Genomic DNA, 24,817 nt, shown 5'->3' with positions numbered 1-24,817 from the left:
CTATTCCTGGATCTATTCCTGGATCTTGGACTGCTGGACTCCTAAACAGCCTGGATGTGGAGTCTTGAGGAGGTTCATCGCTTTGATACCCATCGTTTACAGCGAGTGAGTTCGGTCGATTTCCACGAGTCTGGAAAGGTTGAGATATGTAGGCAAATCTGTGGAATGGAAAATAACAGAGAGGTAATTTTTTAACGAGAAGACTGAGAGACGTTAAGAACTAGATGAAATAAAACAGGATTGATCACATTGGCGCTATCTAAAGTGAATACCAAGCATAAGAACGAAAGGGGAAAGGAAGAGGTGAAACCATCTTCAGCTATTTGATATCTGCTTTTTGTGCGTCACCTGATTTACCATTAAGGAAGCGGTATCCAAATGGCCAGTATTGCCTTAGACATGACTATTATTTAACTCAACTGCCACAGGAGGCAATTCTAAAGACTGAGCTAACTTACATAAAAAGTCCCTAAGTTGGTTATAACTGCCTAATTAGTTTATCTTCTAGCCTGTTTCTGATCTCCCTGATAGATGCACGTGATTTATTGCGAATAATTATTCGCACAATGAAGGACTTCAAATAAAAAGAATGAATATTGCTGATCACTGTGAATATTCATACTCACATCATCCCTACAAGTATTTAGTTGACTTGGAACTGGAATCTAAGTCCCCAGTGTGCATTCAAAAAGCTCCCAATTCCGCTTCTAGTGCCACTCGTCTCGAGGTAGAGGCAAGGTCGTAGTATGGGATTTCACCCAATGAAACGACTCTATTCCCCTGACGCTTGCCCTTATAATCACTAAGATTCAACTTGTTAGCATGTGGGAAGTTACTACGTGGGACGGTTGTACTTACTTTGTTGCAGTATGGAAGACTGACCGGCTGTAGGTAAAGTATGTTTTTAGTACTTCGAATGATATGGAATAATTTTATGTAAAGCACTGGTGTAACTTACTTGTCCCATATGGCAACATCATTCGTGTTCCATTTAAAACGGACTTGGAGATCGTGATTCTCGGCAATGAGTTGATTGACTGTGCAAGACGATTAATGTCAGATTTGAAATTCTACGGGCAGGCCGATGTCACCAGAAACTTACAATATTGCTTCAAAATTTCACTTTCCCGCGGAGTAACCCCCTCAATCCATCCATGCTCAACTTGATGAGCTGCTCCAAATAAACTCTTCCATCCGGTCACCGGGTTGGTACGAACGAGAGGACTAGAAGCTTTTGAGAGTCGGCTAAGACATACAGCAAAGAGAAGGACATACTGCGTAGCCTTGAATTCATAGCCAGTGTTTTCTGGAGCTCCACGATCACCTTCAATGAGATCAATACCATGCTCCTTAGCAATTTGGTTGAACCTTGGCTGAATAAGCTTGTTGGCGCTCTTTGTGGTCATCTTAATTTAAGTTCTTTCTTAGCTGGTAGGAGTACCTGGTAATGGACGGCCTTGAGGGTATCTGCCAATTGCTGAATCGGAGATGACAACCTGTCATAGACCTCGTATCCAGACGCCCAGAGAGTGTCACCACCCGGGTTATCTTCTGGAGAGTCTGTAATTTTGAGAATCGCATAATCGGATGGGACATTCTCAAAGGTGATACTAGGATGAGGAACCACGCAATCAGTGTCAATGAACAAAAACAGAGATATTCAGGTAATTACTTACTCGGCATGCCAACCTTCACTAGCTAAATGGTGCGAGGAGCTTTTAAACCGATCACCGTAGAGCTTGCGGTTAATCTGGAAGCACGTTAGTTCCCAAATACGGCATCTGTAAGCTATACAACGTTTTGCACGATCTTACCTCAGATGAAATGACAGAGATTTCATCATCCAGTTTTCCCTCATTTACGGTAATGTTCCGCTTGCTGTTATTGACGGCATGACGGTGCAACTAGTGGATCTTGAGTTTTTGAACGAACGACGGCATTGCAATCTATTTCAATTGCCTACCTTAGAAGTGGCGGGCTTGCCAGTTAACTCGCCAAGCTTCTGTCCCAGAACCTTTTGCTGGTCGGAGTTTATGTCTTGGTTCCGGAAGAAGACGACGCCACGACGAGACACTGTTGTGAGGTCATCAGATAATTAGTGCACTCAAGCGCGTTTTAGCCACTCACCAGTGATAGCTAGATCTCGGAGGGTCTGGTCATTGTTCAGAAGATCTGTCAACTGGACATCAGGGAACTCTCGACCTATGGTCGGTGTGACATCGAAGCTCTTGTATTTGTCTAGAGCCCCGGAATATTTTAAAGGCTCTCGAATGTAACGAGAGTAATTTCCCTTCCTCAACGAAATGTCAGTGCTAGCAGTATCGAACACTACAGATTGGGAGATAATGTCAACCGCGGGAGCCATGATGATAAAATAACCTTGTTCTAAGTGCACTTCTATGGTGAGCTGTGTGACTTTTAGTTCTCTCCCTGTTCCCTATGGAAACTGTCTGGATATCCAATGGATATATATATAAAGTATATAGCCGATGCCACCTGGCCACCTGGACAGGTAATCGCCTCCTTATACATCCTCATCATACCGGTCTCCGCAAACAATTTGAGCAATAATGACCGGTATTGACGACAAATAGCATGACTAAGGAATAAAATACAAATAGGCTATAGTCAAAGGGCGAGGGTATATACGTGCCATGCATGGACTCTTGCATCATCCTTAATAAGAGCCTGGAATTGGCCAAATTTGACATTAAGGCCTCCAGCATCCTATCTTCATAGCTCAGACCAGAAGAGTTTAATGCGTTATCGTCAACATATTGCAACATAATCATTACGACTGATGCAATAAAATAACCAGCACATGATGTTAAACCCTGCTCATATCTCTGCGGGAACTCTCCGTTATTCTGACAAATTCCCATAAGTAGTAATTTCCTGTCATGCGGGGTTTCCATAGGACCTGGTGCAATATGCTAGTGGAATTGCCAATAGGGTTATGACTTCTTGAATAGGGAAATTGAAGGCTCAACAATCATGTACGATAAACTTTTCTCAACGAATGAAGATGGTGCTGAATAAGTATGTACGCCACAGTTGTCATCTCGTTGTACAAATCGATGAAGTCGGGCCAGTATTTCCAAGATTGGTGACCAATAGCAGTGACAAAACCCTGTAAGCCCAATGTAGCATCATTTCTGATTGTCGTGTAAGTACCCAGGATGATCATGATTGACAATTCGGCTATATCCGCATAAAGTCCGATAGCAGCACCAGTAAGTTAAAATGAATCTATATAACATATCTGCATGATAACCTCGAGAAACTTGATATCTATTCTCAAAATTCTAAAAATAATGGATACTGATACCTCTCGTTACCGCACGCCTGGATATGCATCCAAAACAGTCCTACTAGTTAGACTTCCAATTTCTCGACTTCACAATAGACGCATGCCCATTCGCGTCACCCTGGCTGACATCCCTTAGAACTGAGTACGACCGGTCTCCTAATAAGCAAATCGCAAATCAATTCTTCAGTGGTATTAGTCCATTTTATCAAAAGAGGGTTTCATTCAAGACATTACTACCTATTGTTGGTCATTACTGGATTACTATATGCTCGCGGAAATAGTTCTCTCTCTGTTCGTCTGTCATAGCTGCCCACTTGGCTGAGTTACGTCTAAGAGTCCATTACTAGAATTCATGTTATCACAGTTGAACGCTGAAGACATGTCTATTCCACCACTCGTAGTGGAATCTTGAAGACACAAAAAGGCCGGAGTTCACTGTAGCCATCGAAAAAAGGACTTTGTTTCCGTGTTTGTAGTATGACGCGTCATGTTTTATATAAATTTACCACGTACTTGTAAGTAATAAAAGTCGAAGGCATAATATGCGACATGGGACTAGAGCTAATGATCCACACTCACATTTGCGCTTGCAATGCTACCCAATTGACAAGACACATTATATAAAGCAGAAACAACGGTGTGCGTGCGTACGGACCCTCCATTGTGTCAGGTCAGAGCCACCAGGACAGGTAGAATGTTTGGCCCTCCGATGATAAGACTTAATATAGCCCATCGCGCCCAAGGCATGCTCTTCTTCGGGATTAACTCCAATGCAAGGATGAGGACTAGATACCATAATGTCCCTACCGCATCAACCAGCAAATACTAGTTGCTACGCCTGCAGTCCACGCGATAGATATCACGGTAACAATCGCAAGAACAGCTGATTAAATGACTAGGAGATTGGTTTTGAAATGTTGAAAATCCAAGGCTGCGTAGTTGAAGCGTAAGGTAATTCGCTGCCGGGTTTGTAGGACTCTGTCAGACCAGCCCAATCAAAAATATCAGCTACATATGATAGTCTTTTAATGACTCCCACAGACATTTTGGCGTAATAGCTTGGCGATTGTGCATATTGCCTTTGCTACGATCATCTCTGATGATACGGTTCACTATTATCCTTTTTTTGATGTTCAATGAACCATCCATTCTTCCCATGAAATCCTCCCTTCGTCTGTACAGGCGATGTAGGCATCCAAAACGCTGCAATAATACCTATCACACCCGTAATAAAGCCTTTATAAGCAAAAAGATAACACCATGATCTGCCGTCATGTGAGGCTTTAATATGAAAAGTTGAACGCAAGAAAGGAACCAATAATTCTGTTAACGATATATGAGATCCAAACACCAGTCAACCTTTTGAGAAGTTCATTTGATTTATTAAAGAATAAAAGAAAGAGGATGGTATCTGGGATGTTACATGCTTAAGTTAGTGAATTGACGCGGAGATTGTCAAAGAGGGAATCCTAAAAACCCCCCTCAAGTAGCCCAAGTAATGCCCGACAAAGTAGATATGATGATCTTCCCGTCAAGAAAGCCTGATATGCTGCAAGAATATTCCATGCATCCATCTAGATTGGAATCCGACGATCGATGCCAATTTTCTTGGAGACCAGCTGAGAGGGCATCTTAACACACAGAAAGCAAACCAGGAATATGGTCTGGACGATATTGTAATCGTTAGTGTTTATTTTCAGATTTTTGTAAGGCTGTGCTTGACAATGCCTAGCCAATGTTTCCTCCATCAAGCTGTAATGCAAGCAAATTTCCGGACACGAATGTCAATCTAGCGGAGCTGGATTAGCAATCGACTATAGTTCTTTCTTCTTCGTCCAGCTGAAGTCCGGATCCCAGCGGTGTATCCCCCCATAGCCAATTGGCCGCTAGAATTGATGACCCTCAGTGACCTCGAAAGTTCCTTGTGTTCTTTGGTGTTTGCCGCTCGGCAGATTAATATCGTAATCAACCGTAGACGTAGTTAGCTGCTGGCGATTTGTCTTCAGAGGTAAGAATCACAACGCTGGTTTTGGAGTGATCGGTTACCATCCTGCAACACGATTATTGAAAAGAGACCCTAATGTTGGAAATATTTGGACCACTGGAAGTTAAATGGAAATCTTCGACGGAGAGTTGGGCTTCTACATGCATATTACACTTGTTCAGGCCAGCCTGGGTTGGACAGTAATCAGTAACCATAGCATTTCGAAGGACGGCGGAGTACGCAGCTGCAGGTCGTGCCCCAGTGTTTGAATGAGATGGCATATCAATTGCGTTCGCTACTTCATGTCTTTAGTAAGTAAACCAATGGACAGGCATTTCTTACTTCATAATGTCTCAAAACTTTCCGAAACTATTCAGTTACGTTACCTAGTGACTAGTAAAATCAGACTGCACTAACAGGCAAATGTGAACACTCTCAATCCAAGTATTTCACCAAATCCACCATTATACCGTGACTATGGAGGTACCATAAAATGAGATTGAATGAGATCCGTGGATTTGAATACAACCGCCCGACACGCTTACATCTGGTTGATTACCCACGAATATTTTAGATGGAGTCGGTATTAATACTTTAAAAGTTGCATGAATATGAATAAACATTGCGCCGCATTTTCTATTGCTGATACTCCATGTTTAGCATTACTTATGTTGTTTTAATAGTTGGAGGGCATAAGCGCACACCTAGGCACCATAGGTACTCAGATAGAACATCATAGATATTTAATCCAAAGCTACGCCAAGACAACATATAGCTTATATCAAGCATCAGAACTGGATAAGCGGACAACCTAATCCATAAATTAAGAAGCATGCAATAGGAGAAGTATTATTCCTGCTTCACCAGGAGCAAAAAGGATGAAAAATAGACAAAAGTACCGAGAAGTACAGTAGCAACGATAAGGAGACTGCCTTTATACGAGCATATTCCAATGTCGACGTGCCTTATACATGACTAGTGCTGGATCGTGTTATGGCTGCTATCACTTGAATATTGCGCGATACTCTAACCGCAATCACGAATGTCTTATGGCTCCCCTAAACAACGGTCATTGGCTTGTTCTGGTATTCCAACAGGAGGTATTTCCACTCGTTAGTCTGCTGTACATATAGTATAACTTGTTTAAGCAAAGTGTCTTAAACTAAGAGAGGTTGTGTTTTAACGAGAGGAATTGCGTGCTTTTCGGTGTGCATTTAGCTATCATGCCCACCTATTATAAGGGGATATACTTCCACACCTCGAGATAATAAACAAATTTGCAAAAATGCACACAACATGGCCGACCAAACTGTGATAACCAGCTATTTACAGCAAGATATCGCAACCAAGAAACCTCCGTCGTGGAAAAGCTATCTTTGGGATTCATTGGATCTCCCGAAAGAGGAACGGTGGCTACTGTTCAAACTAGATGCGTGTGTACTCACGTTCTCATCAGTGAGTATCGAATACGAGATTTCGCACGATAAAAATACTGACCAGATTAGATTGGCTATTTTCTCAAGTACCTCGACTTGAACAATGTTACAAATGCCTTTCTCAGCGGTATGGAGGAGGATTTAGAAATGTACGGAAATCAACTAGTCACCAGCACTACCATATTCACAGTTGGATATGTGATTGGGCAAGTGCCGTTCAACCTATTATTGACCCGCGTATCGCCCCGTTGGGTTATTCCCACTGTAAGCTGCTTCTACCCCCGAGGAGACAGGGACAAATTTTGAAATACTGACATGGGAGTGTATCGCAGCTGGAGGTGGGTTGGGGTATTGCAGTGATTTGCATGTCTAGTGTGAAGTCTTACCAGGCCCTTTATGCCCTCCGGTTCTTGGTGGGGATTTTCGAGTACGTACCGCATCCCTTTTATCATGCATTGATGTACAGGATACTGAAAGGTCTGAAAGATCAGGCTTCTACCCTGGCATACATTATATGCTGGGATCGTGGTACAAACCGGCGGAGATTGGCAAACGTGCCATGATCTTTTGGCTTGCAGGATCAATCGGTCAATTATTTAGCGGCTTCCTACAGTCAGCTGCTTATACAAATCTTGACGGGGTATACGGACGTGCGGGCTGGAGATGGCTCTTTATCATTGATGGCATCATCACATTTCCACTGGCAGTAGCAGGATACTTCTTCTTTCCCAACTTACCACACAGTGGTATAAAGACTTGGTATATTACTGAAGAGGAACATGAGCTTTCAATCCAGAGGATGAAATCCATCGGACGAGCAGGCAAGGCGCCTTGGACGAAGGCCAAAGTGAAAGCACTGTTCACAAGCTGGCACACGTACCTTTTACGTAAGACATTCTTTTTCCACTGCGATTATATTGATGGTTACTGAATGATTCCAGCTCTTTTGTACATTATATGGAATAATGGAGGACCTCAACCGGCCATGGGATACTGGCTGAAGAGCTTCAATAAGGAACCTCCACCGGTCCCAGGAACTCATTATTCTGTATCACAAATCAACAACTGTGAGATATGCCAACATTACGGATTTGCGTCCTTTCTGATGCTAATTCTTCGAAGTACCCAATGTCACAACTGGGATCTTCATTGTCATGGCTCTGATCTGGGCCTGGCTTTCTGATGGACCGTTCCGTGGAGCGCGATGGCCATTCGTATACGCTGGTGCAGTCATAACTATAAGTACCCGTAGTTTGCAAACACTTGTGCTTCATGGAAACTGACCAGTTGGTCTCGATCAGCTGATATTCTCCATTCTCTTGCGCCAAATGCCACTCTATGAAAATATTCACGGACGCACGGTGGTATATTGGCTTGGTAATATTGGCGTAGGCTTATTCCAATTCCCATACATGAACGATTAATTGCTCACATATTCCAAAGCAAGGAGCCGGTCCACTAATACTTACTTGGACGAATGAAATTTGTTCCGCCGACACAGAGAAAAGAGCCCTCACTGTTGCACTGGCAAATGACCTTGCATACGTCGTACAGGCAATTGTAAGTTATGGTTAAGCTAGGTACTGATAATGCGTACACTAACCCACAGACAGGCCCCCAATTTTGTTTGGAAAACCACAGACTTTCCTGCTGCCAAAAAAGGGTACCTCTGGTCGATTGTGTTACAGATTTTACTGAGTAAGATTACCCTTTAAACAGAATCAGAAATTAGTATTGTGGGACTGACTTCCATGTAGTTGTTTTGACTGCTATTATCCAACTTCTCCTCTGGCACGATTCAAGGAAACGGATACCCTTGAAACACAGCGGAAACGATATAGAGGCAGACTCTGAGGATATGCTTCCTACTCTGCTAAACAAGCAGGCAAGTAAGGATGTTATCGGTACCTCGCGATATGTAGCAACTTCGGAGCAACGGGATTGATAGTTTGTTTCTCACCTCGGATAAAACTAGGTACGTCGATTCTAGCTGCACTGCCACTCAGTTTTTCAGGCCCGTTCCTCTACATGTCCCTGTATCTTTGCTTCGTGGCCGGAAGCGAGAACATGTAGGGTGTGGTTCCTGTAACGACCAACATCCTGTCCAATCTCGTTGGTACAATAAGGTTGATGCGAGAACAGAAAGCAGTAAAAGTGTGAGTACTTTAGCTGGCTATGGTTAATGTATCGCCACGAAACAACATGAATGTCTCTTATATAGAATACAAGCTGCGGAAGCAGGGAAGATGGTTTTCAGTACATTGACATTCCATACCCTACCTTGTGTACTTCGCCCTTAAGTAATCCCTCTCGAACGTGACTATACATATCCCTCGTAACGTTGTTACTGTTTCTTTCATCGACTTTTCCATTTGTGCGAGGCATTTTTCCATCCGCCTGAACTCAACGGTCATCTGTTGCCGAATAGAGCTCCGAAGTGAATAAATGAATATGATCATTGACCATATTCATACTCATATTCATGAATATTTCCGGGTGGACTAATTGTAGGGTTAGTCCCTCTGGGCGTACTACGTAGTAATAAACATCATTCATTCATTCAGCCCCTGATACCGCTAAGCACAGCTGAGTCTTCCCGTTTCCCACACACCTGTAAATTTCTATATGCGAGCTGGAGCTCTTGTTTGCTTTCCTTTCCTTGGTTTTCCCATGTATATTATCTACTCAAATATGAACCTATAAGTTTTAGATAGTTTTCCCTCTTAGTGAGAAGACAAGCAAAGAGAGAGAATAAGAACGTCGAGAACGCTCTACCGAGAATTCGTCAAAGGGAAGTGTACAACTAATGTATTTACTACTTCTCATAATCCTTGGTTGTAACAACGTTACGTGGGATACGTATATACAGAGAGAGAGAGATTCAAGAGGGATCACAGTAGTTGAGCATATAAGGTAGGGTATGGAATGTCAATGTACTGAAAACCATCTTCCCTGCTTCCGCAGCTTGTATTCTATATAAGAGACATTCATGTTGTTTCGTGGCGATACATTAACCATAGCCAGCTAAAGTACTCACACTTTTACTGCTTTCTGTTCTCGCATCAACCTTATTGTACCAACGAGATTGGACAGGATGTTGGTTGTTACATTGGCAACCAGATCTTCCTCTGAATCCTTTATGATTATCAGCCTGATAACCGTCGAGCATTGCTACAGTAGAAGTAACCATTCACAATATCTACTTCAGCATTTCCTTGAACCCAGCCTGAACCTTAGGATCCGGTCCAGCAAGCGCTCTAAGCAACTCAGTATCGACTGTACCCGGCGCGACAAAGTTGACTCTGATTGGCGCCAAGTCAACTGCGAGTCCCTTCGCCACACCCTCGGTAGAAGCTCCTGAAGCCGTAAGTAGACCTCGGCCGGGAGTCGGCTTTGTAGCCGTCGACGCTCCAGTGTGGAGCGTGGGCCTGGGTTCATGTATGCGGGTGCCAACTTCCCAAGAACGATGAGATACTTCTTTGGTAGATATAACTCATATAAGTGGTATAGGTAATGTAATGTATACAAATTATGCTATTTGACTTATTATAGCTTCTATAATATTATTATTGGCTATGGTAGGTTCTATAGGGGCATCGTAGCGAAGGATGAGTATTGATGCTTTTGTCTCAGAAGCTTGATAGTCGGCTAAGCCTGGGAGTCTCGGGACGTTCGCCACTGTGTAAGTGATACGGTCGAGTTTATGGGTATTATTATTCGTAGCGAACTCTAGGAGTGCATTGAGGTTAGTTTCGAGCAACTCAACCTGTGACAAGTCACATAGGTGGCCGTGGATTTTGTTTGCCGCTGCAGCTTCGGGATAGGAGGCCTTTAGCTTCGATAGAAAATATTGAATGTAGGCGATATCAGGAGAGACTATCAGGCTATGGAGCTTATCAAAATCACAGACAAATTGGAACTTATCCAGAGCATACACTTTTTAAATATTTTTCTAGCATAGTCCAATAATCCCGAAGGTATCGGAATTTTAGAAGCTTATCGCCATGTACAATGCTAAGGCGTTCAGTTGTGTTACAATCTCTGTCCCACCACTCATCAAATCTGGTATTGTTCTTTGAACTTAGAGTTATTCTCTATCGCAGGGAATTTAGGAGATATATAAGGACGCTCATTTACAATATATTTAGTTCTACTCTACTGTCTTTTATTAACTGTACAACCTAGGGTATAAGAGTACATGCTGTACACGGATCACTCTAAGCTAGTCAACAAAGTTATTTCTCTCTTATTATCTCTTTGATATAACTCGGTACTTGTCCTTGTGACACTCTTGTTAGCAGAATACCACCGAAACTTAGTTAAGTGAGAAGTTTACTCTGATCTGACTTACCTGTCAACCAAGGTTTTCGACACCCCGGTGATTTTGTTAGTACGTTTCTTATTCTGAAGTCACACAGGATCATGTAGTACTCAGTACAGTATCTTAACAAGAGACTATCTGCTATAAGGGGTAAAGTCTCTCTACTACTAAGAGAATACGTGCAACTGTAATAGGAGGTTAATCCAGGAGTTGGACAGGAGGAATTATCAATATGGCAGAGGTTTTGGTGTTTTGACAATGTTCATTAACAAAGGTACTGTTGCTAATATACAGAGATTGAAAACCCCTTATGGAATGCCGTAACGGCAAGCGCGGCTCGCATTCTTTGGGTAGACATCGAGAGAAAGAAAGGACCACTTATCGTCCTGCAGCAACCTCTTTGTGCTCTACTGGTACCCGGTACACTCAATTATCACCGCTATCGGATCTTTCAACTCTAAGAGAAAGCTGAAAATGAGTTGGCTAACTGCTCACTGACAGCGAACCCGCGTGCTCCGGGAATGCCCTTGTATGAGCCAGTCACGGTCATGTATCCCTCGAAACCACCGCCTGCAGCCGCGTCCGCCTCGTCCCACAGTTCCTGATCCTCCCTGACGCTCGAGATGGAGAGGGACGTCCCGTCCTCTAACATAAGGTCGAATTCCTGTACCCATTTGTCTCCCGTGTGAACCGAAGTCCAAACAGAATTCAGGTTGCGAGCAAACTTCGTGACTGGCACTATACTCTGGGTTCCTAGCGCGTCTCTCACAGTCGCAAAATTCTTGTTGCCCGAGATGTCGTCTATCCAATTCCACACTGACAGGACAGCACCAGTCGGGTACGCGGCAATGGGTTCGATGTGGATCTCGAACCAGTACCAAGCCTGGGCGACATTTCCCCACTGACGGTCGTACCAGGTCTTGGAGTGCAAAGTGTCGATGGTGACGGTCGTATTCTGAATGGTTAGCGAGCCGGTCGTCTTCCCCGCGGGCATAGACCACTCATAGCCGAATCCACCAGTAGCCTCGAAGCTGCCTGTGCCGCCGTTGAGCAGGACAGGCGAGGAGGTCTCGAAGGTGATATCGAACTGAACGCTGTTATAGTTGCTCCAGGTGCGCATCTTAGTGAGGCCATCTGTTTCGCTAGTAGCGCCAAAGGTGAAGTTGCTGGTGGTGAAGTTGAAGATACCCGTGTCCGAATAGATGCTGGTGTTGGCGGTGTCGCTGGTCGAGAACTGAGCGCGGATGGACGGGTTGGTGATGTCGAGCACAGATGCGCGGTAGCTGGCAAGCGAGCCGCCTAGGACATGCGACAGGATGAAGTATTGGTGGCCGTTAGAGCCGCTCACAAAAGAAGATATCCAGAAGGAATTGGATGCACCTTCATCTATACTATTGGTCTGCGAGGCCGAGAGGTTATATGGGACCGGGAGGGAGCTCTAGAGATCTCATTCGCTTGTTAGAACCGATCTAATATTTGCAGTTGCGGAATTCAGGGCCCACCAATCCTGCACAAGTGGCGCAGCTGGAATCTGGTATGAAGACTGCCGCCTGCGCGAGCGCGACGGGCGACAGCACGGCCGCAACTTTCAATATCGTGGAACGCATTGCGAATGAGTAGAGGAAAGAGCTATCTTTGGCAGGGGTGTAGACAAGAGTAAACAGCTATTGAAATGTTAAAGGTACCAGCTTTTATATCTACAACATTGAAGGTTGTGAACCTTTGCCCAGGAATCCATAATATGAAGGTTATATCCTCAAATAGAGGGACAGATATTTGATGCCGCATCCCAAGTACGGATGTCAATATTTCCGTAGCATCAGTAAACTCGGAACGGAAAACAATGCTCCCGCTTGATCATGTGTTTCGAAGATCTTGCAAAAATGAGTGAAGGCATGAGGTGGAGTGTGGAACTAGAAATTCTGTACATAGGATTATACCAATTGTCCAATGAAAGGAGCAAGTTGCTCAGCGCTTATGGGACGAGCAGTATTGGATTTGCTAGAGATAGGTTTGTCAACATCTTTCTAGATGGGTCCAGATGCTCCGAGAGGTAATTAATTTACACTCTCTCATACATAAAGGCACGGAGATATTCAGGGTTTACGAAGCAGCTGACGCGGCAGAATGGTTTTGATAGGGTGGGATATTGGCTGTAATCATCTTCGAAAATGAGATACGTTATTCATAGACGCCTCAATTGGCCCCATTATCCGACATTAGCTGCGCAATGTATATAGATCCTTCACGAAAAGCAGGCTGAAGAGCACTCTATGCTATTTGTCTTTTTATTTGCGGGGTGTATTTTACTAATGAGACTGAACACGAGGGACTGAGGGACCGCCATTGAGGCACTGCAGACTTCCTCCGACATCTGCATAGCGTCAGTAACGTAATCCAATAGTTGTTTATGATAAAAAATTATTTTACGCGTACAGCACTATCGGCGCTAGAGATCATTTAGCGTGACTCAATTTTCCTTAAAAGGGGAGTGACAACTTACCGAAAAGAGCAAATCCCAAACTCGGCATCCCCACGGAGAAAGACAGTGCCTGCGTCTGCCACCACCATTGACAAAAGTGCTGAAGATGGAGACATTACCCTTTGGGACAAAATAGACGAACGGGACCAGCACAAGGAAGAAACCGAACAGATGTACCATGAAAATGGCGCCTTCGAATCGGGCAAGTGATTTGTTCGACGTGGCGTTGACGACGAAAAAAAAAAACCAGAGCAGATCAATTAAATAGCATTGTCTGCCATGATTGCGGCATATAGTCAGGTTCATACATGACGATCAGGTATTCAAATAATCCCGCGATCAGGTACGATTAGGAAGAGTAAAGGGCCAGCCAGCCACACACAGTCACCCAGCCTGTATCGTCAGAATGAGGTCGTGATGGTTAAGATGGACTAGAAGGTATAGCTGACACCAGACCTAATTAGCGTCCGATTTTGTTTTGTGTGGGTACATCCAGACGTGATCGACTGCCAGGTGTAGTGTTTCCATGTTGATACCCCGGAAGCCCTTCGCCGCCGCGTCCTTTATCTCCCAGTGCGCCATCAGTTTCATTAATCCCATTCCTTCATAATCTGCACGTGTTGATGTTTCTGTCCGCATGATGATCTGGCCGGGCCCTGTTGGCTCCCAGGATTTCGGGTCACGCTTATCGATCGTGTGAAAGTGCTCGTGCATGGTTGCAAATAGCGGGAAGATCTCAAGGAAGTCTTTAAATTATCGAGATTCAGATGGTAGAAACCATCGTGTGCAAACAGATAGACACCAGCGGGCAGTCTATTTGTTCGAGTAGCTGTTCAGACGTGGCAATGAGGTCGGTCTGGTCCCAGTACAGAGCGCCATCAGTGGCAGCCGACTCCGGCCGTTTGAACATCCATTCCTTGTCGAAAACCCCATAAGTTAACCCAGACTCAATTGCAGCGCGTACTAAATAGTCGATTGCGTTGTACATATCATAACATCGCTTTGTCTGGTTATCCGGGTGTGCGATTGCCCACATGGGCGAGTGGAAGATGTTGGTTTGGGACAGTATCGCTGAGGCGACGGACAGATGCTTGGCCTCGAGCTTGCGCACTTTAAACGCGGGGTAAGGCCTGCTGGGATTGACATTTTACCAAATAGAACCAATTGATAGTCTGTTTTGTAGACCAGTGATATGGCGTAAAAAGGCTTCGTTGTCTTCCTACCATAGAAATCACTTTCAACAATAGTATATGATTATGTAGACAGTAGTTTGTCGAGAGCAGCGAGTGTCTACATTGGGCAGTTAAGCTTTGTGAGGTCACAGGAATTGCTCGACCAGGCTAAGTGTTTTTATCCCCTTCCTTCGCAAACATGCACCGGTTTGCTTCTGGACGGGACAACGATTATGTATCCAAGGCGTACAAAGGATATCTACACCTCAATCACTACCATCTGTCTTATCTCTCAGATCTGTTTGGTTGGCCATCTCATTTGCAAGCGAGGTGGAGACTGTTGGTTGCCTAATATTGCACAGTGCACTTTCAGGTATGCAACCTGGTATATTGCCTGAAGAGGGGTGAGAGAAGGATAGGTTCTATAAAGCGTTAGCTTATAGTATATGTGAAGGATTAGTCTATGTCTTTGTGCTCAGACTTCACTGTGCTTATCCCCGCGAAGCTATCTCGAACGTTCTCGGAAAGGCATTCTTGCAGGAGTTTCAATTGGCCTGAAGGAATCAGTATTAGTCCGAAAAGGTCGGGGTGCTCTAGTAAAGGACAGGACATAACAGGGCCTTTAAGGCCCTAGGAGACCGGGGCTTCCTTTCCCTTTTCCTTCTTATCAAATTCTTTTGTATCGTTAGAGCTCTTGTAGCTAGGACACCGGACCTATTCCGTGACAGCATATGTCTTTATAGTGCAAATGTTTCAGTGGAAAAAGGAAGTTATAGGCGAGAAAGGGCGGCTATCAGAGAACTGCGAATGGACGTAGATCGAGATCGCCATTTCACTCCATCTCTGCAGGTGGTCATGTACCACCACGAAGAGAGACTAGGCAGATTAGCTGCATACTAGAGAATGTAATTACTTTACTTCGGCGTATATTTGTTAAATCAATCTGCGGGGTACTGTATATGGTTAAGTATCTTTAACGTAAGCTTTATACGGAGTAGCCTTACAGCGCACAGCGATGCATGACGCGGGTGGCCTTCAGCATTGTCTTACAATTGGGTCTCTATGCCCAAATAATTGCAATGAGACTAATTCTTCTTTCAATATGACTTTAATAGGTAAGTAAGAGAAGACGCCTTAAAAGTCTCGGATACCTGTGTTCCCTTCAATAGAAAAAACAAGATTATTTTTCATCTGATTCTGAGTTTTGACATATTTTCAGCCAGGCTCTATGGCCCACGTCCTCTCCCTAGGTGCTCAATCTGGAATGCTCAGAGAGAATAATCAAAAGAATGCATTACTCAACGATTATATCTAGGTCTTGCCATGTTACAACCCTGTGTCATATCCTTCTGATGTATGTAGGGTTTATTATGAATGAATGAATGATTTTTCTTACGCCCGGAGGGGTTTACCCTATAGTTCACTAGTATGATAAATACATGCAATTCGTGTGTTTCCGACCTATCCTCCTAAAAATCCCATGCTCTTCCTTCTTTGGCATGGTGTCTTAGTGTTTGCGCTTAAGACTTCATTGAATTAAGGTTCCCAACACCTAGTAAATTAAGATTGATAGACTAGCTCAAAGGTTATCTTCTTTTGAGTGTGCAGCATTCTATCTTCAGCAGCTGCAGTGGGGTCTACTGTACATGAAATTGGGAACAGTTAGTTAATATTAGTTCTAGTGTGACTGGTCCAGTCCATATTCGTGTTCTGCATTAAACCTTCCTGTCGACATGACATATCTGATTATTGTTCGTACCACTTTAATATCTAGTCGCTATCGTTCAGGGCCAGATCGTGCTTCTCCTCCAAGGTAGAATGACAAACTCCCTCTTCTAGTTTCTGTACACTGTAGCATGCCTTCTCTCATTGTTGTCCACTTTGTACAATAGAATAGAAAGTGCTCTACTGTCTCACTTGCCTGTCCATAGGCACAAAGGTGTGACTCCGCAGCCCTAATCTTACTTAGATAACTATTGAGCCTTGTCATCCCTGTCCGTAGTTGAGCCAGGACCATGGCTTCTTTTTGCTTCAGCCCATTGTATAGGCTGCGGGTATGCTTTGGTAGTAATGCTATGTCAATGGTCTTTAATACGTATCTATTGTATCTGGAAGGGCTTTGTTCTGTCGTTGCTTGGCAATGGCAAGTCTCACAGCGGTTGATTTAGCTTAACATGGCTGGTTTTCTGGATCATATTGCTCAGTTATTGATCTTTGATTGGCCATTTTTACCTACATTAATGCAATGTTAGAGTGTGCCAGAACCCAAAGTAAGTTGACCACATTTCCTCTCCCTCGAAGGAGCTGGACCATTATATGTATCTGTTGAATCATACGTCTCACCACCCGCATCCCCCTAGTTCTTAGGATCAGTCATAATATTAGGAATTCAGTATTCCCGGCTCAGTCAGCTCGTCAGATTAGCTGTCCTCATTAGATTTTGCGATCTAATGAAGATAAACTAGTAGTTGTAGATTGACCTAGACATAATTTAGGTTGAATATCAATCCCATATTTTTTCTTGATATGGTCATGAAAATTGGTACTTGCTTGAGCACAGTAGGCTTTACGGTACTTACAGTAGAAAAGACGGTCCTTTCCTTGATGCTCTAGTTCTCCCTCTCGCGGTGTACGAGTATACAACCATATCTGATGAGCCGATAGTTTCCTAATACTTCTTGGCTTTGATGTTGTTGACTTTGGGTGAGTGGAACTGACAGAAAAGATGGGTCTACTTTAGAGTCCATGGTTTCATATTGATCGAGTATTTTTCTGTACAGTTTGAAGAATGGAGGGGGGAAATGATGCGGGTTGTCGAGACCATTCCCGAATGTCAATAAATATCAGCCGGTTTCAAAATGTTTGAGACTCTTGGCACGGATTTCTTCAAAAATGTCGACACACGTACATTTTCCTACATATTTTAAACTTCACGCGAAACAACGTGCTAATACGTGTAATTTTATACAAAATCTCGTGTCAAATTTGAAGCCAAATTCGTTTCTAATTTGGGGAATTCGAATCGCGCGATATACCAAGTCATGGAGCTGCCAAACCGACCTACCACTGAGAACATTGCCCTTGAAGCAGGTCAACAAACTCGCCAGCTTATCCCACGCCCTCTTTCAAATAAGAGCAACGCCTTGTCTGGCGATAAAATTTCCCAGATTGGACGATATTTACGCCTGGGTTGGAAATGTGAAGCCATCGCGAGCGCCTGCAACGTTTCAAGAGCCACTATCTTCCGGTATCAAAGCAACCTCTTGCGGTATGGCAGCCTCCGGAAACCTGCTTATCGAAGCCTAGGACGAGCAAGGAAGCTATCTCAAGCAGACGAGGATGCTGTTTTTGAATATCTTCTTCATGAGAGCTGGCGGCAACAAGATGAAGTCAGATCCTGGTTATATTATGAGCGTGGTGTGGATGTTAGTGTGCCAACAATATCTCGATTATTTAAGCGCCGTAAATGGTCAAGAAAACAGCTTAAGCGAATCTCGTTAAACCGGAGTGAACCTCTTCGCCGTGCCTATCTTGATGATATACGCCAATTTGCAGCGGATGATCTTGTCTTCCTTGACAAGTCGATATTTAACGAGAAAACGGGCTGGCGTCGACACGCATATGCACCGATTGGAGATGATGCTGAAATAGATGCAGATATAAATCGGGGCAAGACATGGAGCATCTGCGCAGCAATGACGCTGGAGGGCTATCTTCCCTGTACTAGCATAAAAGATGGATATTATAGTACTGGTGACTTTGCGGATTAGCTTGAAACAAAATTGATACCAGCACTCAGCCAGATACACCGATTCCCAATGGTTATTGTTCTTGATAACGTCAAGATCCATACACGCGAACACGTTAGTCAGATTATTGAGAGCGCAGGACATCTTATTCGATATTTACCACCATATTCACCCAATTATAACCCGATAGAACTCACCTTTAGTGTTCTTAAATTGTGGATGAAAAGGAACTGGATTTTCTTGCGTGAGACATGTAGCAACTACGGTGAATTTATCCATCTTTCGATTCAACAGAGTCGTTGTGATAGATTCGCCAGAAAACACTTTAAACACGCTGGGAATGGAGTGTATATTGAAGAGAAAGAACTCATTGAATTTCATCAATTTCTCGCGCAGTATGAGGCAGATCTAAGCATCAACTTATCAGTGAATAGTATCAAATATTCTTAAAGCAATCAAACAAAGCGATTAAATGAAATAATCTAATAAAGTAATGTATTAATACCTAGAACTTCATCATATAGTCGAATTTCCACCTCCTAACGCACCTAGAGCCATGGCTGCAGCATGTTCGTCGTGGACACGGCGTACGAACTGCCTATACTGGCGTAACTCTCTCTTGAAGCCTCTCGCCAGACCGTCTGAGATACCTGCCTTTATTGCACGTTGATATGCCGGGGTTTTATCGTCTTCCATTTGCCTCAACTCTCGTATGGACCAGTCATTTGCAAATATGGTTGATTGAGCATCTTCCCATTTCTTCTTCCTATCTTGATTCTTGATTGAGTTGATTTTCCAGGTGAAAAATTTGGCAAGCGTGTCATATTCGTCCTCATTTGAATCTATCGAACTAGATGACCTCGGGCGTGGTGTTGGTGTAGTAGGAATAGCCTCAAATCGTGCAGGAGTTTTATCAGTTTTAAATGATAGTAAAGAAAGGCTTGTTGTTGATCTTTGAGGCAATAAATAAGCCATTTGATGAGGTATTTGTGTTAATAAATCGCGCTGTTCTCGCAGTAAATGACAACGCTCTTTCTCCTCGTCACGACGTTCCTGTTTTTCCTGCATTGCTTCCATCTGTTCCATCAATCTATACTGCATTTGTTGCTCATACATCTTCGTCTGCATCTCCATAAATTGCTCCATAATCTGGGCATTGTTCTTTTTAACAGGTTGTCGAGAATCTCGGTTTATCGAACCTTGTTTTTTCGTCCAATACTGCTTCAACTCATCTGGTGGATTCTCGATGGTTGCACCACCTGAAGCTATCCGATTGGCCCAAAGCTCATGCTGAGTAGCGAGGATATTATAGTGCTGAGTATTGTCCATAGGATTAGGGAAGCAAAAGTTGTTATAATTCGTACAGTTTCTATCGTTGCATTGATATTTCTGCATCAACTGACGTTGGAAATCACCAGCTGTCAATATTTGGTCTCGTCTCGCTTCATGGATTGCAGCCTCTTCCAATAACTGAGTGGTACGAGTAGAACGGATTTGTGTCGGCAGTACAGGGGGCGAGCTTGGAATAGATATTGGATCCTGGGGTTGTTGAGCTGTCGATATTGCTGTCCTTTTTTTCTTTGATATAAGCGCTTCGCAGGCCACTTTGATCTCAAAAAGAACGCATAAAGCTGTACCGGGATGAGCCTCTCGTTTATTATCAATGAGATCTAAAACTTTGAGGGTCTCGGTGATAGAAAAATCATCAAATTGATGGCTTAATTGTCTTCCACGACCAGACATTGATTTCACAAATGCCGTACAAGTTTCAAATGTAAAAGGTTCGTCATCAGTGTATTTGATAATCTGGTCATGGAACTGATCTTCTACAACACCAAGATCAAATGAACGTCGAGTCATATCATAGAGTGTTTGACTGATGACTTTTCGCTTGTTAATATAGACTCTCAGATCAATGCCAATCGAATAATCACGCTAGCCGATTTCATGATTAAATTCGTCCTGGATATCAGATATGTTGACAATACTAATATCCTCCCGGGCCTCACGAAGAGCGTGCTCGGCGACCTTGATACGTCGTTTAGCGCTGAGTTTTTTGAAATCCTCCTTCGCGTTATAAAGGTTTGTCGCTGCTATCTCGATATCCAGTGAATTGAATGGTGTTGACTCGCTTAATGGCGTATCACGCAGCAGGCGATTCTCTTCTTCATCATATTCACCATTCAAATAATCAGCCATATTCCAACCTGGAGGTCTACCTGGAACTACCACGGGAAGATCATCATCCTCACTAACGCTATCTTCGTTGTCATCGGTTTCCTCATTAGTATCTGCTTCCAGGGATGCAATAATAGACTCATCCCTTGGTGCATTAGATTGTGCGCGGAGAGGTGTAGTTTCCACTGAACTGTCTGGAGCGTCTCTCAAAGACGTTATATCGAACCGTACTCACTTTGCAGATAGTGTTTTGGAAGGAGACCGCGTAGTAGATTTCCTTCCTGAAGGTGCTGGCCGCTTGCGATAACTATTTACCTTCTTCGCAGCGTCTTGACGAGTTTTCTGTATAGCGGTTTTTGATGTTATTGGCGCAGGTAATCCGAATTCCTCTTGCCGCTCCTTCATGCGCTGTATTTGGTTCTGGGCTCTAGTTGGCACATAGTGCCTTTCATCAAAACTCTCCCCCGGTCGAATAGAACGTAGAATATGAAGCGATCGAAGGTTGTATGGGTTCATTGTTGGAGGTTGCTGAGAGGCAGTGGCATCCTTAGAGGCGCGTCGAGGTGGCATGGTTCGATATCACGATGTTCGGAGATTTCCTAAACTAGAAATGACTTTGTTTTCAAAGTTGACACGAGATTTTGTATAAAATTACGCGTATTAGCACGTTGTTGCGCGTGGAGTTTAAAATATGTAGGAAAATGTACGTGTGTCGACATTTTTGAAGAAATCCGTGCCAAGAGTCTCAAACATTTTGAAACCGGCTGATTGATAATATAGTCAATCAATATTCCCCTTATATCAATTGTCCATATTGATTGGCGCCATTGATAATAAAAATATTGACGACAGCACTGCGCAAGACAGACAGAATAGGAGCTACGAGATGTCTGTCACTGTCTGAGAACGCTCTAGCGAGAATCTATCATTCCCCAAAGGGAAGTGTACAATTGATATAATTATTACTGCTCATAATCCTTGGCAACTAGATCTTCCTCTGAATTCTCTACAGGCAGGTTGATGGATCTTGACAGGAAAGTGGTTGCACTCCCTCCGGAACTCTGGCCACCGAAGAAGCCCATTACTGAAGATGATGATTCGCGCAGTATGTGAAGCTGTTAATCTCACTTGACCACTGGCTAATGCATGAAGAGTGACAGAGCCTGATATTATGCCGATTGTATTGCAGAACTTTCCTGGGACTGGGGTATTGGCAGTACATATTCACAGGGCTGTTGGCCTCTCAGTCCCACAATACCAGGCGGCTTCGAAGCAGCCTGAAAATAGTTCCTCTAATGTCACACCCAAAACTACACGCGCAACTCTTCCAATTTCGAATCGTCGAAGCCTGCCTTATGCTATCCTAGAGTGCGATGGGTCCGAAATCTCTATTGATGCCTTTGAGGGGACCAATGAAAACCCGGATTGGCTGAATTTGGGAAAGATGAAGTTTGACATTGCCAGAGCTACAGAGTTGAAAATACGTCTATATGCGAGAAACGCGGATAGTCACTACAAAGGAAGCCAAGATACGCTGCTTGGTTATGCGAAAATGAATCCTAGTTTTGGAGACGGAAACTCTCATCAAATGGAATGGCTACCAATCGAGAATGGCACTGGAAAATTACTCGTTGAGAGCGATTACGAACCAAACAGGGCGCTGCAGATCGAGACTTCGAAACCACAATGTACTATTGGAGAATGTCGCTTTGATGTTGTGTATAAAATTTGAAAAGCGTCAACTAATCGCTTCTATGCGTCCGTTAACATTCAGAAAGTCGACAAGTTACCACACTGCGACGTACTACAGTCATTCCTTTTGCCAATCAACAATAGCCCCTTTGTTGCACCACTTAGTTTCGTCGCGCAAACATGCTCATATATATGCTTATATTGGCCATTCACTCGAGGTGGACACCTCTTCTACCACCTACAACAGGCGCTACGGTTCCAGACTGATAGGGCAAAATTGTATGCTGCAGAGATCCTTATTGCACTGGAACTGCTACACGAAGTAGATCCTTCTTATTATGAGTTAAAGCCCAGAATATTCTCCTTGATTCCATGGGGCATATTGTTCTATGCGACCTGGGCTTTCTGCATCTACAGACAAGGAATATTGAAAAAGCGACTGACGTTGCAATGGATTACTTAGCTCCTAAATTACTTTCCGGACCTTTATTGACAAGCACTGTTACCAAAGAATCAAAGTGGACGCTAGGGTCCTTTCTATTTGAGATGTTGACGGGTTTGCCTCCGTTTTACGATGAAGACGCAGAGCAGAGACGTTACAACATTCTCTCAGAACCTCTTGAGTATTCCAAATATTTATCAGTATCTGCACAAGATATTCTAAATAAGCTGCTTTTTCGCAAACCAGAAGACCGACTAGGGGCGAATGGGGCATTCGAAATCAAGGCTCATCGCTTTTCGATGGCATTGATTGGGAGAAAGTTTCACAGCGGGAATATGAACCTGCTTTCAAGCCCCATGAATGTGAAATGATCTTTGTACAAGAAAAACGCCGTCCGATTGATAAAAAGTCCCTAGAGGACCAGTTCTCGAGTTGGAGCTGGGAGCCCCCGCTTATCGAAAGACGACCAGCTGTTGTTAAATCCCCCCCAATTATCAAGGAACGAACACCTGTTGTTGAACTCGACGAAAGTGCAAGTGAAAATAAAGAGGACTGGGAGCTGATTTGGCAACGAGAGGTACAACAATTCTATTTCTATAATCACTCCACAAAGAATGAAAAGTCCATAATTTCGAACCGAGAGAAACAGTCTCGAAAGTTCAAGGGCGGTGCTGCTTGGGTACGCGACGTTCCTAATGCCAACATCGATACTTCTTTGCCAGACGCGACGCAATCCCAGGAGGCGCTCAGAGCAGTGCTGGAAAATCAATATATGCACCTGATCCCCACACTGTTGAAGGAATATAGCATTGATCTAAATACACAGTTTCAATTTGGGTCTGTTCATACAACACCACTGAATTATGTGACAGGGCTGGAAGACGTTGAGACAGTATGATTATTCCTTGAAAATGGCACCGACGCTAATCTGGAACATAGCTATACTATGGGAGGCCTACCCTTATTGACTGTAGTAAAGAAAGGGAACCAAGAGCTTATAGAAATACTCGTTCAAAGGACAGACCGCATACCATGCACTAGAGCATTGACTCATGCTGTGAGCAGAAAGGATGTCCCAATTGTCAATATCTTGCTCGCGAACGGTGTGAAATGCGACTTTGAAGATTCAGATCGACCAGCAGGCCCTGGTCCCTGCGTGCTTGATGATGATTGGGACCTGAATGCAACAATGGGTGACGCATCCGAGCCAGACGAATATATCCCACCACTTGTTAGAGCTACTTTTTTGGGCGATGTGCACTTTGTGCAGCTTTTACTCGCTTATGGCGCAGATGCCAACATCGGCTATCATGACTTGCATAGTTCTATGCCAGGTTTCTATGATATATCTGAACAATTTCATATGCGCTGTGGAAGACCTATACAGTTGGCAATGGAACTAGGACACCGGGATGTAGTTCAGCTATTGCTCAGCTACGGTGCAGATATTGATCTTGCTCAGCCAGTTTGGCAGCATCATCACTGCAAAATGATACCCAGGGCGGCACGTCACGAAATTATAGCTCAACTTAGGTCAGTGGTGGCGTCAGTGGCCGTGTGAGTTATACATATCAAATGAAACCAATCTGAAGATGGAGAACGTGCAGTAGTGAAGTTTGAGACTTCCTTTATTGACTATAATCTTGTAACAACGTTATGTGGGATATGTATATACATATATAGATAGATAGATCTAGATATATATAGTAATAGGAGGTTAATCCGATGGTCAGGCAGGAGGAATTATCAATATGGTCAATCTCAGGATCTGGCGTGCGTATCTACGTGTGCCCGGAACAAGAAGAAGCGACTCGTCAGCAAGTCCTTACGACTAGGACATTGTCGTCGTGTGCAACAAGCCACGGAACAGGGTCCGCTTAGACTCTGGAGATCAGCCAAGTGGGCGCGCTCACGTAAAGGATCCTACAAATCCGGAATTACCCTAACATTGCAGTTAGTTGATAGACATGCAGTAGAAACTGTTAAAGCCAAAATAGCGCTCTTGAGCGAGTTATTCTTTCCCGCAATTCTAGAAGCTGATTCGGTGGATA

General features: G+C 43.8%; 8 protein-coding genes across 8 annotated transcripts, besides 3 other annotated features; 3 read left to right on the top strand and 5 right to left on the bottom strand.

Annotated features, from left to right (window-relative positions):
• Positions 1-684: 684 nt before the first annotated feature.
• On the bottom strand, positions 685-2,365 carry TSTA_060980 (TfdA family taurine dioxygenase, putative; the record flags this gene model as incomplete). The annotated part of the gene is made up of 10 exons (XM_002339953.1): positions 685-802; positions 859-885; positions 959-1,037; positions 1,103-1,224; positions 1,276-1,373; positions 1,442-1,610; positions 1,677-1,750; positions 1,815-1,904; positions 1,964-2,073; positions 2,128-2,365. The coding sequence occupies 10 exons, from the start codon at positions 2,363-2,365 to the stop codon at positions 685-687; spliced, it is 1,125 nt and encodes a 374-aa protein (XP_002339994.1).
• Positions 2,366-6,590: 4,225 nt separating this feature from the next.
• Positions 6,591-8,675, top strand: TSTA_060970 (pantothenate transporter, putative; the record flags this gene model as incomplete). Its single annotated transcript, XM_002339952.1, has 10 exons — positions 6,591-6,749; positions 6,800-6,994; positions 7,063-7,157; positions 7,217-7,617; positions 7,672-7,797; positions 7,853-7,972; positions 8,018-8,118; positions 8,174-8,290; positions 8,344-8,428; positions 8,488-8,675. 10 exons carry the CDS (start codon positions 6,591-6,593, stop codon positions 8,673-8,675), a joined length of 1,587 nt encoding a protein of 528 aa, XP_002339993.1.
• A 1,254-nt stretch (positions 8,676-9,929) lies between these two features.
• TSTA_060960 (short-chain dehydrogenase, putative) lies at positions 9,930-12,658 on the bottom strand (the record flags this gene model as incomplete). The annotated part of the gene is made up of 7 exons (XM_002339951.1): positions 9,930-10,204; positions 10,274-10,559; positions 10,666-10,803; positions 10,868-10,880; positions 11,082-11,134; positions 11,551-12,489; positions 12,554-12,658. The coding sequence occupies 7 exons, from the start codon at positions 12,656-12,658 to the stop codon at positions 9,930-9,932; spliced, it is 1,809 nt and encodes a 602-aa protein (XP_002339992.1).
• Positions 12,659-13,989: 1,331 nt separating this feature from the next.
• Positions 13,990-14,569, bottom strand: TSTA_060950 (uncharacterized protein; the record flags this gene model as incomplete). The annotated part of the gene is made up of 2 exons (XM_002339950.1): positions 13,990-14,279; positions 14,326-14,569. The coding sequence occupies 2 exons, from the start codon at positions 14,567-14,569 to the stop codon at positions 13,990-13,992; spliced, it is 534 nt and encodes a 177-aa protein (XP_002339991.1).
• Positions 14,570-17,563: 2,994 nt separating this feature from the next.
• On the top strand, positions 17,564-18,475 carry TSTA_060940 (uncharacterized protein; the record flags this gene model as incomplete). Its single annotated transcript, XM_002339949.1, has 2 exons — positions 17,564-17,609; positions 17,697-18,475. 2 exons carry the CDS (start codon positions 17,564-17,566, stop codon positions 18,473-18,475), a joined length of 825 nt encoding a protein of 274 aa, XP_002339990.1.
• Positions 17,849-18,667: a mobile genetic element.
• Positions 17,897-18,793: a mobile genetic element.
• A 177-nt stretch (positions 18,794-18,970) lies between these two features.
• Positions 18,971-20,314, bottom strand: TSTA_060930 (uncharacterized protein; the record flags this gene model as incomplete). The annotated part of the gene is made up of 2 exons (XM_002339948.1): positions 18,971-19,544; positions 19,569-20,314. 2 exons carry the CDS (start codon positions 20,312-20,314, stop codon positions 18,971-18,973), a joined length of 1,320 nt encoding a protein of 439 aa, XP_002339989.1.
• Positions 20,315-20,389: 75 nt separating this feature from the next.
• TSTA_060920 (uncharacterized protein) lies at positions 20,390-21,202 on the bottom strand (the record flags this gene model as incomplete). Its single annotated transcript, XM_002339947.1, has 2 exons — positions 20,390-20,822; positions 20,868-21,202. 2 exons carry the CDS (start codon positions 21,200-21,202, stop codon positions 20,390-20,392), a joined length of 768 nt encoding a protein of 255 aa, XP_002339988.1.
• Positions 21,203-21,594: 392 nt separating this feature from the next.
• Positions 21,595-24,327, top strand: TSTA_060910 (serine/threonine-protein kinase ypk, putative; the record flags this gene model as incomplete). The annotated part of the gene is made up of 6 exons (XM_002339946.1): positions 21,595-21,737; positions 21,793-22,320; positions 22,490-22,603; positions 22,788-22,947; positions 23,013-23,658; positions 23,746-24,327. The coding sequence occupies exons 1-6, from the start codon at positions 21,653-21,655 to the stop codon at positions 24,325-24,327; spliced, it is 2,115 nt and encodes a 704-aa protein (XP_002339987.1). The 5' UTR covers positions 21,595-21,652.
• A 102-nt stretch (positions 24,328-24,429) lies between these two features.
• Positions 24,430-24,472: a microsatellite.
• Positions 24,473-24,817: the final 345 nt, after the last annotated feature.

Source organism: Talaromyces stipitatus, genomic scaffold, assembly GCF_000003125.1.
Source record: "Talaromyces stipitatus ATCC 10500 scf_1105507295523 genomic scaffold, whole genome shotgun sequence".
Lineage (NCBI taxonomy): Eukaryota > Fungi > Ascomycota > Eurotiomycetes > Eurotiales > Trichocomaceae > Talaromyces > Talaromyces stipitatus.
This window is presented reverse-complemented; position numbering and strand designations above follow the sequence as displayed.